Source organism: Cyprinodon tularosa, unplaced genomic scaffold (assembly GCF_016077235.1).
Source record: "Cyprinodon tularosa strain WSP-4 unplaced genomic scaffold, ASM1607723v1 ctg63, whole genome shotgun sequence".
Taxonomy (NCBI): domain Eukaryota; kingdom Metazoa; phylum Chordata; class Actinopteri; order Cyprinodontiformes; family Cyprinodontidae; genus Cyprinodon; species Cyprinodon tularosa.
In genome coordinates, this window is record NW_024039374.1 from 3,298,530 (window position 1) to 3,325,361 (window position 26,832).

The 26,832-nt window shown below is 34.8% G+C and overlaps 1 protein-coding gene across 1 annotated transcript in view; it reads right to left on the reverse strand.

Moving 5' to 3' along the window:
* Window positions 1-9,302: 9,302 nt before the first annotated feature.
* LOC119798557 (importin-11-like) overlaps window positions 9,303-26,832 on the reverse strand; it is a 99,478-nt gene continuing 81,948 nt past the window's right edge. Inside the window, exon 15 of the mRNA XM_038308075.1 lies at window positions 9,303-11,373. Within this exon, the coding sequence (XP_038164003.1) occupies window positions 11,209-11,373 (165 nt within the window). The 3' untranslated portion in view covers window positions 9,303-11,208. The remainder of the gene's footprint in view (window positions 11,374-26,832) is intronic.

Sequence of the window (26,832 nt, forward strand, 5' to 3'; positions counted from 1 at the left end):
TAGAAGCTGTAAATGTATGGAATATTTAGCTTGCAGACACTATGATGCCCAACTTGTGTTTCTACCTGTTGCCAATCTAAGGCATGTGAAAATTATTGTTGCATTAAATGTTTTTGTTTCTGGTTGTCACTCTGCAGCTCATCAAATATTAAAGTGCCTACTGTATACCATTTTAACTGTTATGTTATATTATGACAATGAATGAATAACAGAATGTTTGTATTTCAAGCAATTCAGTATGACACAAAGACATTTTATAATTAAATATTTCTTAAATATTTAATATTTTCTACAATTACATAAAAGATATAGTGCGTATGTCTTAAAAGGGGTACGAAGAAGTAAAATCTAGTTGATTAAACTCATTAACAATAACAATTTCCCCAATTCCTACTTTACTTCTCAGTCCACACTACTCCAAAAGTCCATTAGTTGAGCAAACACATTAATCAATGTTCTTATAGACATAAATATACACATTAACACATGCCTTCAAACATTTTCACTCATATAATTATTAAACATAGCCCAGACAACCATTGCAAAGATATATATAAACCCACCTATGGTGACTAAGAGTTCCTATGGATTTTCACTGCCCCTCTTCCATTTTATATATTTTTAAGAAAACAAATAAGCCCACTCCTAAACAGTCCCATGCTTGTATCTAGCTTTCATTTCCATACTTTCAAGCTATTTATTGGAACAAACACACTTTTAATTTTTGTTCAAGCAGGTAAGATTTTACATATAAATTATCTGTGTAATTCTACCCTTCTCTCTTTCTCTCAAAAGAAAAAAAAAAAACTTTAATAAATGTTGTATACAGTTAGAAAGGACCGTGACATTGATAGATGTAGCTACCACTAAAACGTTGATGCAGCCCCGTTCTACATTCCTACCCTCACCTATAGTCTTAAAATCTGGGCCATGGCCAAAAGAATCTTGAATTCAAGCAATTGAAACAAGCTTTCTCCACAGGGTGGCCACAGACAGCCTTGACTCCTTAAAAAGCATTAGCTGAAGTGACTCAGACATCTTTTTTGGATGCCTCCGTTTTGGGCATGTCTCACAGGTTTGGAGACCCGGGGGAGAGCCAAAGATGCTGGAGGGACTTTGTCTCTCGGCTGGCCTGGGAACTCAGCAGGCATCCCCAAGCAGAGCTGGAAAATGTGTCTGAGGATCACTGCCCCTGCAACCCTATCCTGGATAAACAGAAGAATATGAGTATGAGTGGAGTGCTTTTATATTAATTCCTCCTCCATTAATACTTCTTAAAGCAACCGTTTATTCCAATTACAGCTGCAAGACTTTGAGGGTATAACTTTATCAGCTTTGACCATCTTGAGATTTAAATTTTGTCTTTGCAAAAAAGTTAAAATTCCTTCATCTTTGATGGAGAGCATCTGTAAAAAATATATATTACATTATTTTAAGCCTTGCCAGAGATTCTCCATGGATGTAAATATAAATTAGTCCATAATTATCCATTAATATCCTTTAATCTAAGCCATTCCTATGTAGCTATGGGTTAGATTTTTTTTTGTTTCACTGAAAGTTGAACTCTCTTTAGTCCAAGATCTTTTTCATCTTATAGCTGGTTTCCTTGCAAGATTTCTCAGCTTTAGCTCCATCAACTCTAACAATCCATATCTCTACTAAATAATTAGTAGCGTGTTTTCACAAAGCTGAATTCAGACATTTCAGGATAAGAGACAAATCCATGTTTGACCTAGTATGAGGAGTGCATCCTGCATTCATAAAGGCCAAGCATGGCTCCACAGGTGCAGCTAGATCAAGCCATGAGTAAATAATCAAGCTAAATGCAGGTCTGCAGTTTCTTCCTGTTCATCTGTGCTCGACCTCATGGTTGATCCAAAAATTGACTTTTTGCATCCCACGTTACAGTTTTGCACTACTTTGTCATAGGCTATGATATAAAGGTTCAGTAAAATAACCAGAGGTGTGGGGTAATAAACTGATGTGAAAAATTTTAAATAAGAAGACCTCTGTTTGAAGCATACAGCTGGAGTCAGAACATAAACTTTTCTGAAATGGGTCATTAAAAACTGGTGACAACATCCCTTGTTTAACATTTGCAGCAGTATTTTTTTTGTTTCTGTTTTTTTATGGTCTCTTAAATAAAATGCCTTTTTTTTCCTTTATGTAGCCTTTTCACTTTCAGCCCAGCAGTCCTAAAATATGAGGTCACTTTCTTTTTAAAAGAGATTTAACACACTCAATATCTCTATATTACCGGGGTCAGGCCAGCACAATTTTCTGTGCCTTTTCATTCTTTATTGGAAATGCTCTGAGTGCTATTAAACATTGTAAAAAACGATAAGAGGGTATTTTGCTTTTTATAACACTGGTGATAAGGGGCTTTTTATTTCTTTTTAGAGCCTTATCTACTCTTCTATATGGCTACCTCTTATCAGGGATTATTTTCGAGACATTTGAGAGATTAGCTCAGATTCAGTTAACATTTTTTTCTCTCTCTCCTGGAATTCGATCTGTTTATACTATTATGTCCAGTACAATATTACAACATTGACAGGCCTTCAACAACAAGAATAGATTTCAGGCACTCAGCCAAACACTCTCTGGTTTCAAATCACAGGTTTAACTAAAAGTAGGTGATGGTCATGTTCTCTTCCAGCTGCTGCATCAATAGGCACAGTTAATCTTTACACCGGAGAGCCTTTACCCTGATTCTGGAAACTATTTTTAACCTCCAATTATGTCTATTTTTCTCAGGTATGACTGCAGAAGACCTTCAAAAAAGTTTTATGCAAATCTGCAGACTAAAAGCTTCATTCTTGCTTAACTTCAATGCTGCAGTACAGATTCGCAAAACTTAGTAATGGGTAGATAAAGACGCGCATAAGCTAGAGCAAACAATACATTTATCAAGCATGTCTATAGGGTATGTTTGTAGGAATGGCAACAACTCATAGCTGTTCTGCACTGAGACACATTTCCCCGCTGGCAGGCAAGTCACTGAAGTCTGAAATGACAAAAGGGCAACTAATCATGCTTGAACAAGCTGGAATCAAAGTCATGACTTCATGTTTATCAGAGAACTAATCTCTGATTTACAGCCGCTTACAAAATAAGATTTTAAAAACAAAAAAAAGTGACATTTTATAAATTTGATGTAAGCCTTTCATGGAACAAAGTAAATAATACACCTGGAAACAGAATTATCCTTCTCATTTTTTTTATTTGACACATACTCAATTTGCTCCTCTTTCCCAAGCAGTGTAGAAAAGTTGCAAAACTGGTCCTGTGACCGAATTTGTTTAAGCAAGAAAAGCATTTCTTTATTGACAATTTGGATTCCATAGCAACAACCTCCCTTGCAGAAAAAGAAAACAAAGTTTGCAAACATTTCTTGAAGCATTTAAGAATTTGTTCAGTCTGGAGAGTACATCAAGGATCATTACCTTCTCGGATAAATAACAGAGTAAAACTTTTTATAGTTGGCTTCTTCTTGCAGTTTTGCTACCAGCACTCAATTTAAATAAATCCTTCATTTTGTGTAGTTGGAAAATCTATTTGAGTTCTTTGAAAGATGCTCCCTGCATCAAATAAGTTAGATTTTATTATTTCTCTTCGGAGCTCATCTCAAACCTGAATCAGACTTCATATGTTCATTTGCAGGTTTGCAATGGCAAATTTACAGCTGAGGAAGTTGAAGAAAACTACATAAAAAAAAAACACCCAAAAAGTCGATAGATTATTACATTGTGAAGGTAGCACTAACACTCCACACTACAGCTGCTGTCTGTTGGATGATTCTGCAGGTCTTTTACAGTTCATGTAACAGTATGTTGAAAGATCTAATGGAAAAGCTTTTTCCATTAGATCTTAACTAGCTTTGAACTTTTACTTATAAAAGCTAAAACTGGCTAAACAAATAAAATCCTTACAAATGTTGCATTTTGTTTAATAGTTATAGAAACAAATGTTTAAATGCAAGATATCAAAACATTTCTTACAGTATTCAAAGAAGATTCCATTTCATCACTCCTTTTCTTCAATCCTTTTAAAATCATATTTTCTTAAGTAATCCAATGGAAACTTCCAGTTATCTGTTGCTCATCTCTTTTGGCACTTTGAACCCTTTGATTTCCTCAGTCTGCTTTTGGTGTCAAGATCAATTTAACAGAGCTTAGATTGGTGTTGAATGCAACTTAATGATAATTTCAAATTAAAAGCTTGAAGTTTATACAAAGGAATCCTCATTGTTCAGAATTCGTCACTTGAACATTACTTTAAAAGCTTTACTCTTAAGCTAATTTTTTTTTGATAAATTGGATTTCTAACTTCAAGTGAAATAAAAACACCAGTGTTTCTTGCATTTTTTTTTTTTTGCATTAATTGGTTTATGATCATCTGCTTTTTATCATTTCATGAGGTCAGTGTCTAAGGTTTGATATTATGACAGTGCTTTATACCTCTATCTCCAAATAGATTAATAATTCATCCTCCTCTGCACTGTATATCTGTTGGGTTTAAAAAAAAAAAAAAAAGTATTTATATAGCGTGCTTCAATCACACTCTTAAATTCAATTTGTCCCTAATTTTTTAACAAAATGTATTTTACCAGAGTCATACAGAATTAACAGAAACAACGGACGAGTCCACTGGGGCTGTAGGACTGCTTATGGTGTTGACATTGCTGCAGTTTTTTGTATGTTGTAGAATTTTACTGTCTCTGAAAATACCATGCATGTAAAATAAAGGTTGCAATAACATAAATAATGTAACAGTGAAACATTTCTTGCAACACATTGCCCAGGTAATCATTTAATAGCTATTGTGTCATCTGCATTATTTGTGTAATGACCTAATACCTTATGTTTTAGGATTATATATGAGTCATCAAACAATCACTTCAAGGTAAAGGTATTTTATCTTGCATGTCCAGGGTACTTTTAGAGGTTTTCATAGGATTGTTGCAAGCTATACTTGAAAACAGACTTTTTGTAAGGAGCTGTGTAGAATGGCAATTTGTGTCCTGAGAAGAGTATTTTAAGAGTGAGTGAGTTAATTAAGATAAAAGCCTTATATAACTCACAGCAGTATATAAAACTTCTCAATTAGCAGACCAGTTACAATACAATCAGGGACACTTCATCTACTCTCAAGTTACAAACATGAAGTCTTTGCTCATAAACAGAAAGATATATTAGCCTATGAGGAATAATCAGTATCAACGGTGTCCAAGACAGTATGGGGACAGACCAACTGCTGCTGTCTAGGACCTCAGGCTTTAATTACAGGCTTCCAAAAGCAGACAGGATCCGCCACTTCTAATCTGAATCAATGCGCAGACAACAAGCCACTCTCCCACACACTGTCATAGATACCTCCTCGTCTTCAGAGGCCGCAAACAATCAAAATGACACAATCAGGTAACTGCTTTAGCACAGCCCAGAAGAGTTCCTAATAAAGAATAAATTTCACATAAAGGGTGAATAACATATTAAAGCCCTGGGATTTGGAAAGTAATTAACTTATACATATCTTTACATCTACAATAGTAAATAACACGTGAAATTATGACATATTTCAAGTAAAAATAACTCCTTTTCCTCCACGTTTGCAGCTATTAATCTAAAACATTTGGAAGGTCTTCATTTCTCACCGCTCTGCAATGGTGGTCAAATTTGTGCCTCCCACAAATATCCAATAATCAACCTGTCAATGGATTCCCTCACTGAACTTGGTTCTTTTTTACTTTGCAGTAAGAAGTTCAAAGGTTTGAATAACAGGCTGAGGTCCTTCTGGGATGAGTTTGAGTTTTGTCCCTCTGCATATATATTGATTCTCACCAACTGGCCCAGCTTTTTCTAACGTTCCATAAACATTACAGCTAGCTCAACTGGTCTCTCTAAATCACTTTTAAGTTGCATGAATAGGCAATCAGACAATGGATAGATGATGAAAACCATGTGTAACTCTCCTTTGTGTTCATAATTATTAGCTCCTTTGTTTGGTTCTATTACATAAAACACAATTTCACATGTGGCAAAATTCAGGGAAATTTTAAACTTTTGGAAAGCACCATAAACTTAAATAAACAAACTATATATATATATATATATATATATGTATATATATATATATATATATATATATATATATATATATATATAGTAAAGATAATGCACAATTCAATTACTGAATAAGGACTTGATTGTTTCTTACAAACAAATAATCAAATATAAGTAAAAGTGAGGGAAAAAAACTCCTTATCTGGGATTGGAGAGAAAAATGTATTAAGTGAAAGGAGCATAGAGTGGATCTAAATGTTATTAAACCCGGGGTGTACTTATTCTTTCAGTCCCAACGTCAAGGCTTTTTTTTTTCTTCTTTTGTCCTCCACTTGTCCTACATAACATGCTGTCACGAGATGTGAGGAGTGAGCCAAAAATGAGTGAAAAAGCAAATAAGTTTTCAAAGAAATCCTTAAAAGACTGTCAGCACGCCCGAGGATCTATTGATGGAGAGCAATTTAAAAGATTGTAAGAAAGCCTGGTTCCTTTAAAAGCTAAGTATGAAGAAATAGGGAGTGGAAGAAACTTTTCAGCACTAAAAAATTAAAGTTTTTTTCTTTCTGAATAACCTTGAGAGGTATATATAAACAAACAGTAATTAAGAAGGATAAATGAATTAACATATCTCCAAGTTTGGGACAGAGCAACATGACGCTACTTAATTATGTAATCTTAGCAGAAGGTAATGAAATAAAGAATGCAAATCATTGATTAGAACTCATTTTATTGCTCGTCTTTGTTATGCACTACAGGGAACAATTAGTGCTAAGCTGTGCTGATAGTGCACCTGTGGAAAGATGAATGAGAATCCAGTGGATTAATAGCACTGGTGAGGAAGAAACAGCAGGTTGAGAAGCGGAGAGGAGAATCCTTACTAGTCTCTTCACGCTCTATAAGCTGCTAAAGTGACCGCTAGTCTGAAGTACATTGATTCTAAACCAATTAAGAAAAATGGGTCGATGGTGGCCACTGGTACCTTTGAGTTCTGGTTCCTTGGAAAGAAAAAAACTGTTTGTAGGTAATCTTATAAGGGCAGATGTGTGGGAAGTAAAGTGTTTTTTTATTAACTTTGCAGACCTAAAGTTACAGAACTGAGCGGCAGAACCACACAGGAAACCATTTAAAGGAAAGTCAAATAGCTGCAACCTCAGCAAATATTACGGTGTGGTACAGCATTTAGAGATTTTCCACAGAGAAAGAGTTTCAAGAGAGCAATATGGCTTTTCTATTTTGCCTTAGAAGAACATTGAAGGGAATGGGAGAGAAACATGAAAGGGAAAGTTAGAAATATTCTGTTTTTTTAACATTTTAAATATCAAATACATGCTTCAATAAAGATACATCAATGTATAAAACATTGTTTAATCCATACATGTTGTTGCCCTTCCAGTCTTAACTCTATACCTCTAAACCAAGGATGTCCACATGTTTTAGATGTTCCCCTGCTTGAAATAATTGCAGCTTATCAAAAGTCTGTTAATGAGCCATCAAACAGAAGCAAGGACAAATCTTAAACATGCAGAATACTGGCATTCTTGGACTGGAATTATATACCGCTGTTCTAAACGATAACTTTTAGAGCAGTTGATGCGTGACTGATTTATAGCTCCTTTCTAAGTACTAGTTAGACTTTGATGCAAATTACAATCAAACTCTCTTTAGATAAATGACAGCATGGCCATGAAAACTCTAGGATATTTGCTGTAGAAGCAGGAAGCACGGGAGGAAGAGATTAGCATTAATTTCAGACAAACCTTTTGGGCACCTTTGAATAAAAAAAACTATATTAGAGTCTTGGGGGAAAATTAGAGTGTAGCTCTGACTAGTCTTAAGAACTTTAGATTATAAGGTAGAGGAAAAAGAAGCCAGGCCTGATCATTTGAAAACTGAAATAACATATTGTCAGGCGTCATTTGCATGCAAACTATGAGTTGTCACTAGTGTAAAGAATTGATGCCAGACTCATTGGAGTAACCCTGTCTGAACGCGCTGTAAAGTCAATGCCAATGCATCAATCCATTCACCACCAGTGAGGAAAAAGCAAGAAGAGAAAGATCATTATTTTCAACAAGGAGAAGTTATTTAAGGTGATTTATTTGTGCCACTACATAGTATAACTTCTACCAGTGACAAGCATGGCTAGAAATAAATGAGAGGGAAAAAAATCAAGGCAACAAAATACATTAGATTAGACAACTATGTTTGAAAGAACATAATTCTCAACATCTTCTAAAGCTTTGCCACCATCCACAGTAGCATCAAACATGACTAAAGGATCATCATAGATCATTGACATAAGGTGGCACCTCTACACTGCAAGATGACAAAGTTTGTCTAAATCCAAGTCTAACTTTGCAAATAGACAAAGACATTTTACATTTAAAATAAGAAACACTTGCATTGTTTTATTTCAAATGTATATTATCTAATTATCTCATTCTAAGAGTGAAATATTGATTCCATTGGCATATCATCTTATTTACCTACTCAAATCAAGGGTAAAACACTTAACTAGAAATTCTTACTTATCTCTAGATCGTTTTTGCACAGCTCTCACTCTCTGATCTTATCCATCCTTATATTAGTTGGAGAGGCGACCTGTCCAGGGTGTGTCCACTTCTCACCCAGTCCCCCCCACCCATTAACAACAAGCAAGCAAAGACAATGGTTGGAAGGATGATTGGATGTTAGAGGCAATTCTTAGAAGGGATTTTATCAGACTTTAACAAAATGCTTCACAATCTTCAGTGGAACCTGTCAAGTTACTCAGCCATCAAAGAGATCCTAAAGCCAAATGATTCTCTTTAACCTCCCCTACTACACATTGATCCAGGCAGTTATGTCTTACCGCCTAAAGAGATAACCAATCCAAATGCATATGATGCAGAAATAGGAAATGAGGGCTTTCCTTTAAAACTGCGTTTTGGTGAAAGTATGCATACTCCTATTATCTAGCCGTTTTTCACTACATTTGCTGAACAGCTGTTATTAAAAAATATACCACTTGCTATCTCATATAAAGTTACTTTAAGAACCCCACTCTGCTACTTCTGTTTTTGTGGCAGAGCATTTCTTACTACAGTAGTTGTAATACCTACCTTTTCATAAACAGATTCAATAATGCTCCCTGGGAGATGCAGTTTGAGATTACTTCTGAGAACTGCACTATAATCAGTACTTTTTGTCTAGCTTTCCAACCCTTAAGAATTCAACATCCAGACAGTAAACAACACAATATTCCATAATGTTGTTTCCTTGTTTTTCGAGTTCTTTCAGCCGAGAGCACCGTGATAATAATGAGCCAGCAGCACGGATGTAGTTGAGCTTTGCTCCGTTTTCCTAGAATTTCTGATGCTATTTTCCTAATTATTCCAGTTTGTTGTTTTGGTATGCTACAACTATCCTTTTCTAGCAAAGTCTCACCCAAATAAATTTTAATATATAAAAAAATATATATATTCAGATGAACTTTCACAAACATATTTATCTTCGCCTAGATATCATTAAATGGTTTGCCGGAACTCACCAATTCAACGCTGCTCGTCATCAACATCAAATATAAGTTACCAGTTCTTCCTTAAATTGTTTGATTGACAAGTGAATAGACTTATCTTTCAATGTTTACCAAATGCATAAAAAAGCCCAAAGTCATACAGCATTGCTATGTTATGCATACAACTATTGTTTGACAATTCCAGTCCTGACCCAAAGTACTTTAAATAATTTGTATAATTTGTTGTAACTCTTTTAGGACCTGGGATTACTCTGCTATTTGAAACTTAAAATCAAACAGATTGTAAAACAATAGCAGTTTGAATGACCACCAGCAGGGTTGGTGTTTTCCAGCTACACAGATGGGTACAAGAAGGCGACAGCTGCTCTGGCTGATTACTTACATTTTATTAAAGGCTAGAGAAGAAAAACAGGTATTATTTCCCACAAAAAAAACAAAACAAAAAACAGTATCATAGTCTACTTTGTGTGTGGTGTTCAAAGCTAAACCCACTAAAAAATGTAAAAAGTAACAACATTCTCTACTACTAAACTGGCTGAAACTACAGATAACTAAAAAATGGGCTTCCAGGTTTCAATGGAAGGCAGGTCTGAAAGCACAAGGCTGCAAATCTGACACAGTATCAAAGGAGCTACTGTCTCACATCTTACTGTACCTATGAGGCCTATCAAACTAAAGTAATGAAGGAACTTTTTTGCACAATAAATTTTAAATCAAATTTATAACATGAACAGAGGTTCTTTCTTTATCAGATCTGAGTTTCCCTTCCATAACTTCTAATTTACAATAAAACAACATTTCAAGCTGTAATTTATAATTAAGCTCTCTCAATTGAAACTGAGTAAATCTTTGATCTGCCAAAATGAAATAAAATGCTCCATAATTGATGAAATCAAGAATCGAAATGGTGAACATGAAAAAAAGAACTGTAAAGAAGTTTTTGGTGACCGAAGTGTTCTGAAACACCATCTATTAGCAGCAGTTAGTATATACATAAAATATGGTTCAGCGCACTTATGAACAAAAAAAAAAAGAAAATAAAAACAATCACTCAGTAGTAACTTCAAGCTGACCTCTTATGACAAAATTAGAAATCATCATTCATACACATAGAAAATTACATTTCTTTTTTGTCCTTTAAGAATAAATTCTGTAAACACTGTTTAAGATCCTTCGGGTTATTATTCCTTTTTTTCAATACACATTTGTTTTACAATCTGAATATTTTTTATCCTCCTTTGGAAAACAGTCCAAGGCTTCTAGTTTGGCTCCTGTAGCTGATTTTTATATATTTCTCCATTATCAATCAATCATACCTTTTAACCTGTCTCAAGTCAAACCTTTCTGAAGTTAAGAAACTAGAAGAATTGAATGGAAGCTCTGGTATGATATCTACATGTGGGTGTTTTGAAAGTCTTGAAACATTTGTAGGCACCCACACATCACATCGAAGGGGACAAAGAGTGCTGGACAAGGCTAGGATTGAATATAGATAAGGCATAGTCTGGGTAGACGTTGGGAAGGTCTGAGTTGGAAGTTCAAACACAACAGATAGATCGTTAGCCATTTTTGTTTCTTTCAAATGGTGGTAGAGAATAATTTGTATAAGGAAGTGCAGGACTGCTATGTTCAGAGGGCTTGCAGGAATTCTTGGAGCTGCCTGACCAGCTCTGTGTCCACAGTCTCCATTAGGACCCCGAAGTTCTGGTCCCCCATCATAGCTTGTTGTGCCTTCAGTTTTTCATAGACAAACTGCTGAAGAGACACGCTGTGGACAGGGTCCTCCAGGGCCAACTGCAGGACAGAAAAACAAACAGAAATTAGTTTAAAAGTGGTATTATGTGAGGTCGCAGGTCTCTCTGGGAACTAATAATGTGTGATAAATTCAGAGGCTCAAAGTTTCTGAATTCATTATTGAAATAAAACAGCGTTATAGTTAAGTTACTACCTTTACCAGTTTAAGAGATATTCTTTTGTTGTTTGAATTGTGGCTTAAAAGTCGATAGAAAAGACCACATTTAAAAACAAATTCAATATTAAAAAATATATTATCTATGTAAAATTTTCAAATTAATTTGCCAAAATTAACCATGTAGAATTGGACTCACTATTTCCTATCTGTCCATCTTAATCAACACATGGGACTTTTGGCCTAATGTTGAGAAGGCTGCAAGTACCCGGTTCGATCCCCGCAGGCTCCACTCTGGGTTCCTGAGCAAAACGTAACCCAACACTGCTCCCTGGGCGCCACACAATGGCAACCCACTGCTCCCCGAGGGGATGGGTTAAATGCAGAGTGAATTTCCCCATTGTGGGACAATAAAGGGGTTACATTTAAATTACAGAACCTTAAACGAGACATATTATACAAGCTCTTTGTAGAATGCAAAACAAAGAGATTGAAAGTGGACCTGACTCTTTTACTTAACAAACTGATTTGTCTAAATGGAGTTGTAATTAACATTAGTAACAATAAGCAAGTTTTAGGAAGACAAACATGTAGTGTCTGGATCAATATCACTAAGTTCAAGTGGATTTAGAAAAAAAAAGAGAAAAGCAGTTCAGACAAGATGGCCTTTCTCAAGACGGATGTAAACATTAAACAAAGAATCAGAAAGAAAATGACTCAGTATATGTGGTCACAGCCATTCATCTTATACAGAGGAAGCCCTGGAAAAACAGTCCTTGACAATAGAGTGAAAAAGAGGCCGGGAAAGTTAGATGGCTGACTGGAGATGATACATTTCTGTGGCTAAGCATACAGTCATTTATTCTCTGTGAAGTGGAACCAGGGAAGAGGCAAACAACAGCACATTTAAGGTTGAAAGGCTCCACTCTGCAAAGAAACTGTAGTGACAATATCACTACTTTCAACATCGTTTGACAAAAAGGCAAAGTCTATTTGCACTAGCCTGTAAATGAAAGGAATCAAACGCACTATTCTTATTTTGTTTTCAACGATCATATGAGGTGCATTTTCAATCACTATTTACTTCCTGGGTATATTTTGTCTTTCTCACTAGACTTACATATGGTTTCAGACCAAACATTGACATGATAGCAGCACAGGGATGAAAGAACATTGCCAACTCCAATAAGGAGAAAAGGAAAAAACGTCCAGAAGCAGAGTATTGTAATGAAAATATTTATCCACTAATGGGTCGTGGGGGAAAAAACCACTTGCCATGGTAATTACCACTTTGACATGGCAGTGCAATCAATTTATTGAAGTGTCCTAATGGAAAAACTACCACTTAACTTGCATAATTACCTTCAGCATAAACGTCCTGGGTGAAGGATCGCTCTGTCTTTGAACAGAACCTAAACCCCGTTTTTGAGATTGAAACTATAAATTATGCTGGAGTTGTAAATAAAAGCATTAAAGGAAAAATTTAAAGTAAATTTAAAGTATAATTTAAGTAATCTTTAGAGCTGAAATTGTGATTTTAATAGAGATTAATTGTTTTGTGATAAAAATAAATGATTAATTAAGGGAGACCGGTGATTGTTCGATACTTAGATGTGAAACCTTTTATCTTAGACTCGATTGGCTTTATTCAGAATCTGAATAGTCCACACGTTCTCATTTTAATACGTTGGACCTCGTGGTGACATAAGGTGTACGAAGAAGTAATAGTATTTCCTCACAATCCTGTCCTATCTGATCACTTTTTATTTACCTTCAAAATTGCATTAACAAAGTACTCCTCCCCCAAAAGATGGTTTCACTTGAGCAGATCATTATCACATCATGCAGTAAGAAATTTAAGAGAAAGTCTAAATGAGACAATGCTTACAGATGGTTTGAAAGAGGAATGAGGGAACTAATAATGTGTGATAAATTCAGAGGCTCAAAGTTTCTGAATTCATTACTGAAATAAAACAGCGTTATAGTTAAGTTACTACCTTTACCAGTTTAAGAGATATTCTTTTGTTGTTTGAATTGTGGCTTATAAGTTGATAGAAAAGACCAAATTTAAAAACAAATTCAATATTAAAAAATATATGATCTATGTAAAATTTTCAAATTACTTTGCCAAAATCACTTACAGATGGTTTGAAAGAGGGATGAGGGGAGTCATCTTTGTTAAGAGAGAAAAAAACATTACTGAACAGAGGGAGAGGATTGCAGTTACAGCTTCCAAGCATTAACAATTCGGAACTCATTCCAAAGAAATTACAAAAGTACATTCATCCTTGTTCAAAAGGCCAAATGCATAGTACATGCACAACAAAAGACTCCAACAATCCAGAAGATTGCATCTTTTTAGCAAAGCAGTGTAAATCGATAAAAACACTTCAGGGAAATGAAGAAAGAGATAAGGAGACTGTCTTACAGATGAATCGGCAGAATGCTAGCAGGTGAGTGTGAGCTAGAAAGTACAATGCTTCTGCAAGCAGCAGGTGTGTCTGGATGAAGAGCAATGCACTTGAGACATGACGTCCAGGGACTTTGCTTGAAACTGCACTGATACAAAAACAGAAAGAAAAACTGTAGAGTAGCTCCTATTGCAAAAAAACAAAAACAAAAAACACAAGTCTGACCCAGTGTCTCCTCTTGGGAAAAAAACAGAGTCAACAATAAGGACACAAGAGAGTTACTAGGCAAGGAGAGGTAGAGGATATGCTAGGCTGAGAAAAAATATATAAGAGAGTTGGTTTAAAAAAAACATTGAAAAGACACAAGGCATGAAAGAAGATTGTTGTGATATAGAATACGAAAGACAAAGGTGGAACAGATCCGGTACATAATGACAGACCTGCCAACTTTCATTATACGGCTTTGTTAAGGCTGGGATTAGTGGTTTGATAATTACCTTTCAAGTAGTCATCAAACTCCTGGGGACATTTTCTAAAGAAAAGTACTTCAAGGATATCTAATCTAAGAATTTAAACACACGCTATAAAGAGACCAACTTCGTTCTTACCGCCTGACGATAATAAAAAAAAAAGTATGCTTTTATTTATCTTTTTTATTATTATTTCTTCAAAGCCAGAACTTTAAAAACAATCCTTAGTATTTGGTAGTATGAGCATTGACACATCTTCAGTCATAGACAGGTTGTGCTTACAAATCTAAATTTTTTTGTTTTTGATAACCTTTTTCAAACAGTAAACCAAAATATCTGAGAATTTAATTTTCATGCACCTATAAATAAGAAATAACATGTATGTAAAAGGATTGTACTTTGAAAAACAATTACACAAATGAAGCTAATCACATTAAATGCATTTATGTTAAGGTCTGTTTGAGGACACACAATAGATATCAACACGTAAGACTCTGCTTTTAAGTTCTCTTGCATGCAAGTTTTTCCCCTCCAAGTACAAATCTTGACCATTTAATTCCCTCTAAGCGGATTAGTTAATGTCACATCAATCACTAATTTAACAATTGAGTCAGAAAAAAGGTGGATTTAGCTGTCAGGGTTGTGCAATCAGGAATAAGTCAAAACTTGTCAAGGTATAGTTTAACACCTTAAAGGGATAGTTCGGTATTTTTGACATGAATCTGTATAGCATCCCCATCACCAGTGTCATGCAATCACACTGACTTACCCCTGGCAGCATCCTGTGACCCAGCGAAATAAAACGTTTCTCTTCCCAAAACATTATGTGTTCAAAAGAGTGATATTTTTGCATCCCAAAAACGTTGTAGTGGAAAAAGTCACACGTCGTTATCACTTGGTCCTGTTTTCTCTCTGTTCGTATCAGTGCGCGCTGTCATTCAGGCAGCGAGCTCAACAACAGCCAGATGCATGCATGCATCTGGCTGTTGTCAGGTTAGTAGGCCCTAGCTGTCTGAATGACGGCGCGCACTGATACGAACAGAGAGAAAATAGGACCAAGTGATAACGACGTGTGACTTTTTCCACTACAACGTTTTTGGGATGCAAAAATATCACTCTTTTGAACACATAATGTTTTGGGAAGAGAAACGTTTTATTTCGCTGGGTCTAGCAAACCTGCCGGACTACTTTTGGCTTGACCAAAACTGGACGAGAACTCTGCTCACAGGACGCTGCCAGGGGTAAGTCAGTGTGATTGCATGACACTGGTGATGGGGATGCCATACAGATTCATGTCAAAAATACCAAACTATCCCTTTAAGACTGAGCATACCAGTACCAGTCTGAGCCACTAAGGGCAGAGCTTTGTCTTTTTATTTTTACAGCTTAAATTTATTTTAACAGAGAAGATACCATTTCACCGTCTATCAGAAACTTCTGCCTCTCATAAAAATGCTTCACTTCACTGGCAGAACTGCTGCGCACACAGAGAGACACAAGAGGGTTGTTGATTTTTTCGTTGCTTTTTGTGCATTGTTTTTTTTTAAACTGTTGAGGGCACAGAATTGAAAATGTTCCATCCAGAAGCCTTTGGAGGAAATCCTTAGGGAGATTTTTTGTGCTCGTGATCAGATTATGAGAATGATAAAGATGAACAGCAGCTCATACTAAAACCCATTAATGACTAAGTCATTCAAAATTTTTATTTCCATTATTAAACTTACATTTCAATTGCAGTTATTCACGAATAATGCGGCTATTTTATGGTATGTTTCTTTTCTTCAAGAATCAGAGTTAGTAATCAATACAGGTCGATTTGTAATTGTTTGTCTGCATTTCACATAATTGAATGATTTCTTAGTGATGAATATATGGAGACATCAATCAATAGTAAGTTTTAGAAACTGGTAAAAATAAAGTTGCAGTAATTTAAGTTCTGATGACATTCATTAAACTTGTCACACAGCTCCCTTCGCAGCGTCGAAGTTAGCATTCACCATGAGTTGTGGGTCATCAGAGTAATGTTATGACTTCAAAATAAAAGGTTGAATGCCTTGTAGCTGCATAGCTCTACCTCTCTGATCTTCGTTTTTTCCTCAGGGTTATAGTCTGTCAGCCTGGATAAAATGTCTTCAGAATCCAATTTGGAATCAGTTAAAAGGTTTCCATTTTAGAACGGCTTTTACTAAGACCAACAATCAGCTTAAAACTTATTTTGTTGAGATTGGGGCCATTGTATTTTTGTTGTTTTGTGTCAGTCCTTCCAACCACTTGTGACATTATAGATCTTAATAATCACACTGCCCAAATAAATTATTTTAGCCATGCTTTTAAGAGATGTATACTTTGTAAAATAGTAATTTATAATATAATATGATGATGTTTATAATTTTACTGTTGTTAAAAATAGGATAAGCTTCTGGCAGTAAGGTTTGATTAAGTTCAAATACAAAAACAATTAATTTCCACCAATATGAAAATCTACAAAATGATTGTTTTTCTGTTAAAGGCTTAATGAGTTTTTGTGTATAGGTCTAAGAACTGAGATTTTATAGTGTCAAAGTATTATAGGAACATTGTATAAATACATAGTCATGCAAAAGCAAAATGGAAAAGTTGACAAGTTTGACTTTCTGGATGCTCCTATGCTAGAATTTGAATGAGAAAACGGCAAACCAGTTCACGAGATAAAAGGTATTTTGTGGTATAAAGGACAGCTTGAATATTGAAAAGAAATATTGGTCACACTTAAAACATATTAAATGAGATTTTAAAACAAAACCTCCGTGCTGTTCAGGACTTACATAATATCAGCAGGTATGTTAACAGTGGAATTAAAAAAAGAAAGCATTTTGTGACTCACAATTGACATTGGTCATGTTAAAGTTTATGTATATGTAAGAAATTGAATCAATGTCACCATTTTATTTGAGATGTTTAAAAACAGACAAGGAGGGCTAAATATTTCCTTTCTGGCAGAGAGAGAGAATTTATTCTGTTTATAACCACTGTACATCATAACCGCTATAAGTATCTATTTCCTGAAAGACGGTAAACTGTGCCATTAGAGTACGGACACAGTGAGGACCAGCACAGTTGCAATGTCATTCAAAACGTGATTACTTGAGGACAAAATATGCAAACAGACCATTTTCCACACCATTACACTGCCATTAATGGCGTGGACTACTCAGGCCAGGGAAGGCTGGGTCCACACTTAAAAGATGCTTAGGCTAAATTCCTGCTTTACCAACTGTGTGACTCAGAAATACACAGTTCAAAGGGGGGCTCAAATATTTTATTTCTTTACCTGGCTAATTTTAAAGATAGGTTTGCTCCATTATTAAAGCAGTCTTTAGATCCCTCTAAACTCCTTAATTCAGAGTCAATTACATATCAAACTGCTGTAATGGAAACGACCAAGATCTATAATCTGATTTTTCTCTTTGCTTTTTGAGAAAACAAGAAAAGAATAATCTGTAGTGTCATCTTGCAAAGATAGATAGAAAAAATCATTTATTCATACAGAATAAAATAAGTTGTGAAACAAAGATTAAAAGAAATGTGTGCTGATGAAGGTTCTCAGTCATCCAGGTCATAGTCATTCCGTAAAAATTCAAAAATATCCACTGGACTTGGTTTCCAAATCTTGGAAACCAAGTCCAGTGGATATCTTTTGAATTTTTACGGAAAAGGAAATGTGTACATCACATGGGCTATTTAAAAAAGTGATTTATTAGAGCTATAGCACATAATAATATCTGTCCTGTACGTGACCACAGCACTCTGTATCAACCCAAGATAAGCAGATCAAACACTGGCTGTCCTGGTTGAATACGGTCCCTCAGAATGCTGTGTGCCCTTCTGAGACTGCAAGTTTAAAAAAGAGAAAGAGGTTCTCTAGTGAAGGAAAATGGTGATGAACTTCAGGGCAGTGTTGGTGATCATCTGTAGTGCCGTCATGTAAGTCATTGTCCAGCTTGTAAACCATACAGATACACAGTAAGATGGCACACTCATCGGAGCAGCTGTAGAAGATAGTCAGCAAACTGTACAGTTTGATGCATTGTCATGTTTTTGTTCCATTCGATAAGCACAGACTTGCTTAAAACATGTCTAAGAACTATGAGTAGGACAGAACTCTTACTATCAAATTAAGAGTTTTTGTCATTGAACAGGCTTTTCAATAGCAAAGATTATCTGCCAAAAGCTAAAGTGTATGGTTCTCAAATTCTCTGCATATTTCTAAGCATCAAGACACCCATTTTAGCTGGAATTAATCACCACAGAGTTTTTACTTAGTTTCTAATCAGAAGCTCAAAACATAAGACACTCCTCAAATTAATAACATCTGGTTGCTTTTGTGGCCACAGCTCTTTAAAAGGCACCAATGTATGTATAATTCTACAAACATAAGGGAAAGATTAAATGAATCTCAGAAGCTTAGATAATTCATCTGTAGTGTCGAGATAAAGCAGGTGTCCTTTCCTGAACTTTTCCTCAGTACCAAACATTCAAATGTCAACCGTTCATGGTATTATAATAAAGTGAAAGCAGTTGGAAAGAGCAGCAACTCAGTCACGAAGTGGTAACTCGCATAAAATCACAGAAAAGGGAGACTGCAGACCTTCAAATATCAAGGGCCTTCAGGTCACTTCAAGAGCATTAGAGAGAGTTTTGTGGAATGGATTTCCTTACATTATGAAGCACTTTGAAAAGCTCTCAATTCAGTGGTATAAACTTACAAAAGACGAGATGTGTTTATTTAACAAAGAATCACACTTCTTGGTCTGAACATCTGAGGAAAAAAAAAAAAGTCTTACATTCTTAACTGTATAGTGACAAAGGCAAAGCTTGCTGGAGGACGGATTATGGTGTGGGGCTGTTTTTCAAGAATTGCCTTTGACTGCTCATCTCCAGTGAAAGCAAAGGGCAACATACAAAACCACTCTGAAAAAAACCCTCCCTCCGAGTGCCAGACCAGTTTTCACATGGTGTCTTAATGTTCAACCATATAAGAGGATCAGTGCATAAAACTTATTTCATAGATATGGATGAGAAAGTTTGTTAGGGAAAAAGATCACTGGCTGCATAAAGTCCTGACCACAATCTAAAAAAAATAATGCTTTTTTAGTGTATCAGAGATGAGACTGTAAGCCAGGTCCTACCAATTAACGTCAATGCCCATTCTCATAAATACACCAACACACAGAAATGTTATTTATTTACATATATATATATTTATAAGCTTTCCCAGAGGAGCTGCAATTGTTGCAGTTAAAACTAGATGTGCCCCCTGTAAAGTAAATCCAGGGCAAATTCTCTCAAAAATGATTGCTTTTTCTTTTCAAAACCTTAATGAATATGTTAAGTATACAATTCAGAACTCAACATTTACACAAAACATTGTCTGAAGATAAGTAAAGTCAGTAAATAGTGTTGCATCTTGGTAGGAAAGAATTAATAAAGAATTTCGACTTAAGTATACTCACTAGAACTCCAAAGGTCCTTATTTTGACTGTTCTAAGATTTTAAAGGGAAAGAATTTTTTTTTTTTTACATTAATCATATGCTGCTCATGTTAACAGACTTTTCCTGTTTCTTTATTACCTTAATTTTCACGTAGTTCTTTTTAAATCAATGTAAAAACAAAAAAAATAAATATGGTTAATTTACCTCAGTCTCCCACAGCCGTCATTTTGACGGGTCTATTATTTGCATTTAACAGTGGGGCCTAAAAGTATTTAGTCAGCCACTGATTGTGTAAGTTCTCCTACTTAGAATGATGAGATGGGTCTGTAATTTTCTTCATAGGTAGACTTCAACTATGAGAGACAAAATAAGAAGAAAAAAATGCATGAAATCACACTGTAGGATTTTAAAATAATTTATTTGTAAATTATGGTGGAAAATAAGTATTTGGTCACCAACAAATCAACAAGATTTCCAGCTCTCACAGATCTGTAACAATTTCTTTAAGAAGCTCTTCTGTCCTCCACTCGTTAACTGTATTATTGGCACATGTTTGAACTCGTTATCTTTATAAAAAACACCTGTCCACAGCCTCAAACAGTCACACTATAAACTCAACCATGGCCAATACCAAAGAGCTGTCGAAGGACACCAGGAACAACATTGTAGACCTGCACCAGGCTGGGAAGACTGACTCTACAATAGGCAAGCAGCTTGGTGTGAAAAAAATCAACTGTGGGAGCAATTGTAAGAAAATGGAACACATATAAGAACACTGATAATCTTCCTCAGTCTGGGGCTCCATGCAAGATCTCACCCTGTGGGGTCAAAATTATTATGAGAATCAGCCAGATTCCTTCCGAGAACTTCATGTTGACGGCACTTAGCCAACTTTTTCCGTGTTTAGTCCTGCTTGTCTCCAAGAAGTTATATTTTTGTGACAGAGCAGTTTTCTCTCTCTCCACCATCTTCACCAGAAAGAGGAATGGGGGGTGAGAGAGGGGGGATGAGGCCAGCAAACCTGAGCTATACTGGTTCCAGCTGCTGTCTCAGAGATTCTGTATGGCTGTTCCTGCCTCTTATATAGGTTGTTATGGAGACTATCAAGAAATCTTCGAACAAAACACTCTTGATAACCAAAAACGAATACCTCTTATGTCTATTCTTGAAATAATTTTATTCTTCAGATTTTTTTTTAAGTGGCTTTTAGGCCATATTAATGACTGGCAGACAACTAATGTCAATTCATTATTGCAGACTGGACAGATGAGGCAGACTGCTCTTAATCCTTATTTTAAAATATTTAACATTTTATTGATTTTTTTAATGGAGAAAATCCTGATTCATTTGTAAATTAATCGTTACTTAAACACAAAAATGCAGACTCCTCAGTAACTAGGAGGCTCTAATAATAATAAATCCTCTAGAGGACGCCATGCCTATAATGGCCTATTCTGTCCACTCCACAGGAACCTTAGTGTTGGATGAGTAACAGTAAACAGCAGCATACCGTGGAATAGAAATAAGTAAGGAATACTGGCTTACCCCTTAAAAAGGAACAGAAACCTATGGATCGCATGAAAAAATAGGTGAGAAACAAGCAATCTGGAAAGCACAAGCCAACCTGATGGTGCACACACTAAATATTCAGACCACAGCAAAGATGCATAGAAGAAAAGATGAAACCTGTGAACTTGTGAGGAAGAAAATAAATTGAGTAATGATGAGAGAAACGGAGTGATGAGAGTGAAGGGTGGAGCGAGAGTGACACGCTCCTGCTGTGGCTCGACTGATAAAAAGGATATGGTCTTTATGCCTCAGAGAGAGTGGAAGATAAATGAGGCAGGATGAAAAGAGGAGAGACAAATGCGATGTGAAGAAAGTGGAGAGGTTTAAAATTGTCCAAGTGAGCAGATGTAGAAAAGGTTAGGAAAAAAGTTTGTAAATTAGTAAAGGAAATACTTCCAATAAACATATTGTCAAAATGAAATGTTTTGCTCCCAAAGCTGTAAAAGTCTGCCCGAATTTATCTTCTGCGGTATACAATAATGTTAACTGAGTGGTTTCACTCCATCTGTTTTTAACTTAGAAAAGTAGCAAAAAATGTTTTATTTGTATTGAGACCAGCTCAGTAATGTTCACAGTAGAAGAGGTAGCACAGTTTCATTTTTCAATTTACTCCTGATGCAAAGGAATCAAATGATTCTTTTTCTTCTTTCACAATTTCATTCCAGCCACATTCAATCCGCTCAATAGTATGCAATCATAAAGTGACTGAAAAAATATTTAACAAATGAATAACCACAAGATTCAAAATGTAATGAATTTCTTTTCCACAGGCTGCTAACATGCACACCCCCTTGCTTGCAGGGCTTTATCAGGATTTTATCAAAAGTTGACAAAGCTTTTTCCTTTTTTCTAAACAATGTCTTTTTTTTCACGTAAATTGCAACAATCTACAATAAACTTGCACTTTGCTAATGTTGAAGTAGTTTAATGCTAAAGAGTTTGCAGGCATTCCTTCTCCTCGTTTATGATGCGACTCCTTGATTGCAACTGTTCATTTATTCCAATATACACAGTTGATTGTGTGCTGACAAAACTTGGGGAAAGGTTACTCTTCAGATGGATAAAATATATATATATATATATATATATATATATATATATATATATATATATATATATATATATATATATATATATATATATATATATATATATATATATATATATATATTTATTTATTTATTTATTTATTTTTTATTTTGAGTCTGCATTGCCTCTTCACAATGGCTGAGCTATTTCTTGTCAATAGAGAGAAGAGCCCAATCCGGGTTAGATACAGATACAGGGATTATGGACCAAATATCCAACCGACTGCTAAGTCTCACCCAAATGACTGAAGTCTACCAGATTCCACATATTGTTCTAGATTCCATTTGATTTGCTAAATTTCTTGATTGAATCCAAGGTTATTGCAACACGGAAATCACAGGACCCGACATTATATAGTTGGTGTCAACACATATTGACACTGGAAGTGACAGCATAAACGTAGCCTTTAATGCTATCTACGGAATGTGCTAACTTTGCTCAAAACATGCATAGACCTACCCATGTTTGTATCAATGCTCTGGGCATATAGTACTGTTAACATACTCTGAACAAGACTTGCTCCCTTGTTTGATTGAGAGCAATGTTCTTAAAAACACAACAATGATATGGTGCTCTACACATAAATAAGAGTCCTAAAAATTATGTAAAAGAAGTGCATTTCTGTATAAAGAACCTTGAAAAAATAGAAGAGTGTAACTTTCTTAATTTGTTGAGAAGTAGTATAATCTTTGATTTGTGTTTTTCATCCAATCAAATGAAAACTGGTTTAGGGCTTATCCACTTCTTGATTTCTTAGATGAAACAATGAAAAGGTGTTATTATTGCCACCAACTTTTACTTAATTAAATATAGAAAGTTTTGCAGCAACATTTCAGTTTCATTGTTTGTGCATGCTCTGTCTTAAAATAAACACACTGAGACATGTTATGATGTATGTTTCTTCCTGTTAAATCGTAGTTTTTCTTTCCACCATCACTAAAGGCTCAATACTATGTTGCTGCAAAGTCAAAACAAAATGCAAGTGACAGTCAGCTGCCACTAAATGCTCATCAAGGAGGACTGAATGTTGTAATGCAATCCGTTGGGTTTCCTTTAACAGAAAATTATCTGCACTTGACTACACTGTGTTTTTTTTTAAATTAGGTTAAAATGTAATGTTCTTAATTCTTTACTGTTAACTGTCTTGAGGCAATCTTTCAATAATATATAATAAATAATTAAATTATTGATTAATAACATTCCACAAATTTTTCTGATAAAATTTTCATTTCAAAATATGTATTGCTCTTGGAGACATTCAAACATACATAAATGAAATAAAAAATATGTGAGGAATACAAAGGTGCATGTTTATAACTGCAGCTTGGTACATTGGATTTAAGCAGGAAAGCTGCATAATGTCAAAGGAGTAGATCAAATATTTAAAATGATTTATTGCAAAAGGAATACTCAGTCTTTGCCTTCAAAATATAAAATATCTAAATGTGAGATTAAATCAGTAAATATGTGGTGCCTTGTTTTTTCACATTTGTGACATTATCTAATGGTATGCTAAAAAAAAAAGCTCAGGTAATGAAATATGTCCCGTTTACTAAGGTAAAATGTTCTGTGTTTTTTCCATTATGCTAATTACATTTTTTTACTTTCAGAAAATATATTGCAGTCTGCAGGTGCAAGTCGAAATCAACTTTGTCAGGTAGTGACATATAGCCAAATTGAAATTATAGACCTAAGGTGTAAAACACAGCACCGTCTTAATTGTGTTTTATATGATCTATGCATTTGGAGATCTAAAAAGCAGCTTCTATCTGCCGGCAGCATAAACCTCCATCTGCTGTAGCTGCTCAGAGAAGAAAGCTGGGAAATCAAATATAAATATGGCTTTAAATGACAGGCCAGGTCAAACGGTAATATTCAGCACCACAGATAAAATGGGGTGTGTGATCAGCAGGCATAAAAGCCCCTCATTTGAAAGTTGGCATTCAAAAGTGCAAAGGTGGTGAGTAAAGCCTTGCAAGTCTAAGCCTAATGAAGAAAAAAAAAACAAAAAAACGTAAAATATCAAACCTAAATGTATATTGAAATAAAGATACATACATACATACACACACACACACACACACACACACGCATATATGGCAGGTCTCAAACAAATGTAATCATTACCAAAGGATACATCTAGAATTTCAAAATAAGTCAAAATAGAAATCAGGAGGAAAAAATATGCATCCCTAACAAATCTGCATTTTTTGTGTGAAAAAAAACAGATATACTAATCGGCTAGTAATATGTCTGTTTAATTTTTTTTAGTGTTCCACTGAGGTCTTACCAATTTAACATGGATAAACTGTATTCTTTAAAGTATACCTTGTACATACTGGTAATTAAGCATGATTTACGACCAATGTAGTTGCATTTTCAGAAGACGCAGGTTAACTACAGTACCCAAAGAATTAGAACTGTTTCTGAAATAGTGCTTTTACATCACTTTTCATTCATTATGCAATTCTGGGGGGATATTCTCCCATCTCATTTCCCAGAGAAACTTATTGCATTTGGTGAGTCATATTTGGTTGAAATAACATTGCTAAACTTTACTCAGCGTTAGTGAATATTTGCACTAATGAGCCCCTATCGCAGCTGAACAAAATTAAATGTTTGATGGAGCATGAGAGCCTGTCTTCTACACGTTTAAACACTGCTAAAATCACAAACCCGAAAAAGACTTGGAAAAACGAATCTAATAAATTTTACTTTTTTTATTAGTTAATGATAAATAATCTAGAAAAAGGAGAATCTAGTTTGCAGTTTATATCATATATTTTACAGCAGTGGTGTAAACTAACAAGTATATACATTTTTGCAACCACTTTATGCCAAATGGACATTGATAATAAAGCAGCAATTAAATGCAGATCACATCACTTGTGTAATGCGAAAGAGGTATTTCCATTGCAATTCTGCAAATTATAGCAATTCAACGTGACAAAAAAAAAGTCACCTTACTTATAATTACTATTCGCGAAATTTGATAGTGAATGAAAATGCAGCTACTGCTGCCACAACTGCAGCAAAAATTTCCCACGTCTAAAATCTGTCAGAATTTTAGAGTTTTAAATTATATAATATTTTTTGTTTTTATAACCAGTCAAAATAGAAGATTTAATTGAAGGCTGACTAGGCTTCCATCAGCGCTCATAATTCCTTCACAGGATACCAATTTGTCCTAATGCTACTTTTCTCAGCCTGAAAAATCTAACTTTGGAGAATTAAATACGCCAATTTAAATAAATTGTTGCCTTTGAAAAAAAAATTCAGCAGGGAATCTTTCAAAAGAGATAATCTGTCAGACATTTAACCTAGAATAAAACAAGAGAAGGTAATTTTAGCATCATAGTTCTTTAACCAACATATCTGAAGATTAACAAACTTTCAAACCACATTAAATTATATGTCCTAATGTTCTAAAAACATTTTGAGTTTGTCAACATTTATCATGCACAGATTTCCTCAGTTCATTTGTCTATTAATAGGAAACTACAGGGCTTTCCAATCATAACAATGCAGCTGACTTATGCCATTGGATCAGTCTGTTTTGAAGAACAGACAAGTCATAATTGCAATAGAAGGAAGGTTTATTTTTATTCACTGGGCTTTCCAATTAAGATTAAGATTCTTTGATCATTTCACTGATTTTCTGTCCCAATTCTTCATCCGAGTAAATTCGGCCAACACAAGACATTTAAGCTGAGAGATTAATCAGTCCTCATATAAACATTTTTTTCCCCCCTCAGTTTCAAAATGCTTTCTTTTCAAACTTTACTCTCTCCCATTTTTGTAACATAGACAACAGAATTGTTGTGTCAAGAAGTTTTTGGTACGGTAGTTGAATGATTCATTGAGCATAGATAGGTCACTTATCTCAGAAAACTACAAAAGAAAATCCCTCCTCTAAAAGAGCCAATTAAGAGATGAAGATTTAAAGCAAGTTTCAAAACCAAAAGATATACAGTGAAATAAAATATGTTTTCGGAGGTAACAGAAAAAAAAAATTAAGATTAAACTTAAAATATCTCCATAACCATTTCAATATCAAATCTTGGATGCAAATACAAATAAGACAAAATGTATAATATAAATAATTTGGGAAATTAAGCCCAAGTCATATATGATGACAAGTTTTCCAACAAACACAAAAAAATGCTTGATCACATACTATTTGTTATATATATATACCGTATATAAAAAAAAAAAGATAAAAAATAAAAGAAATAATAATAATAATAAAAAAAAACACAATAAAACATAATTTTTTGCTCATTAATATCCAGAAGCAGTCTGTTAGGGTAAAGGCTTCCTTATGTTAAGTAAA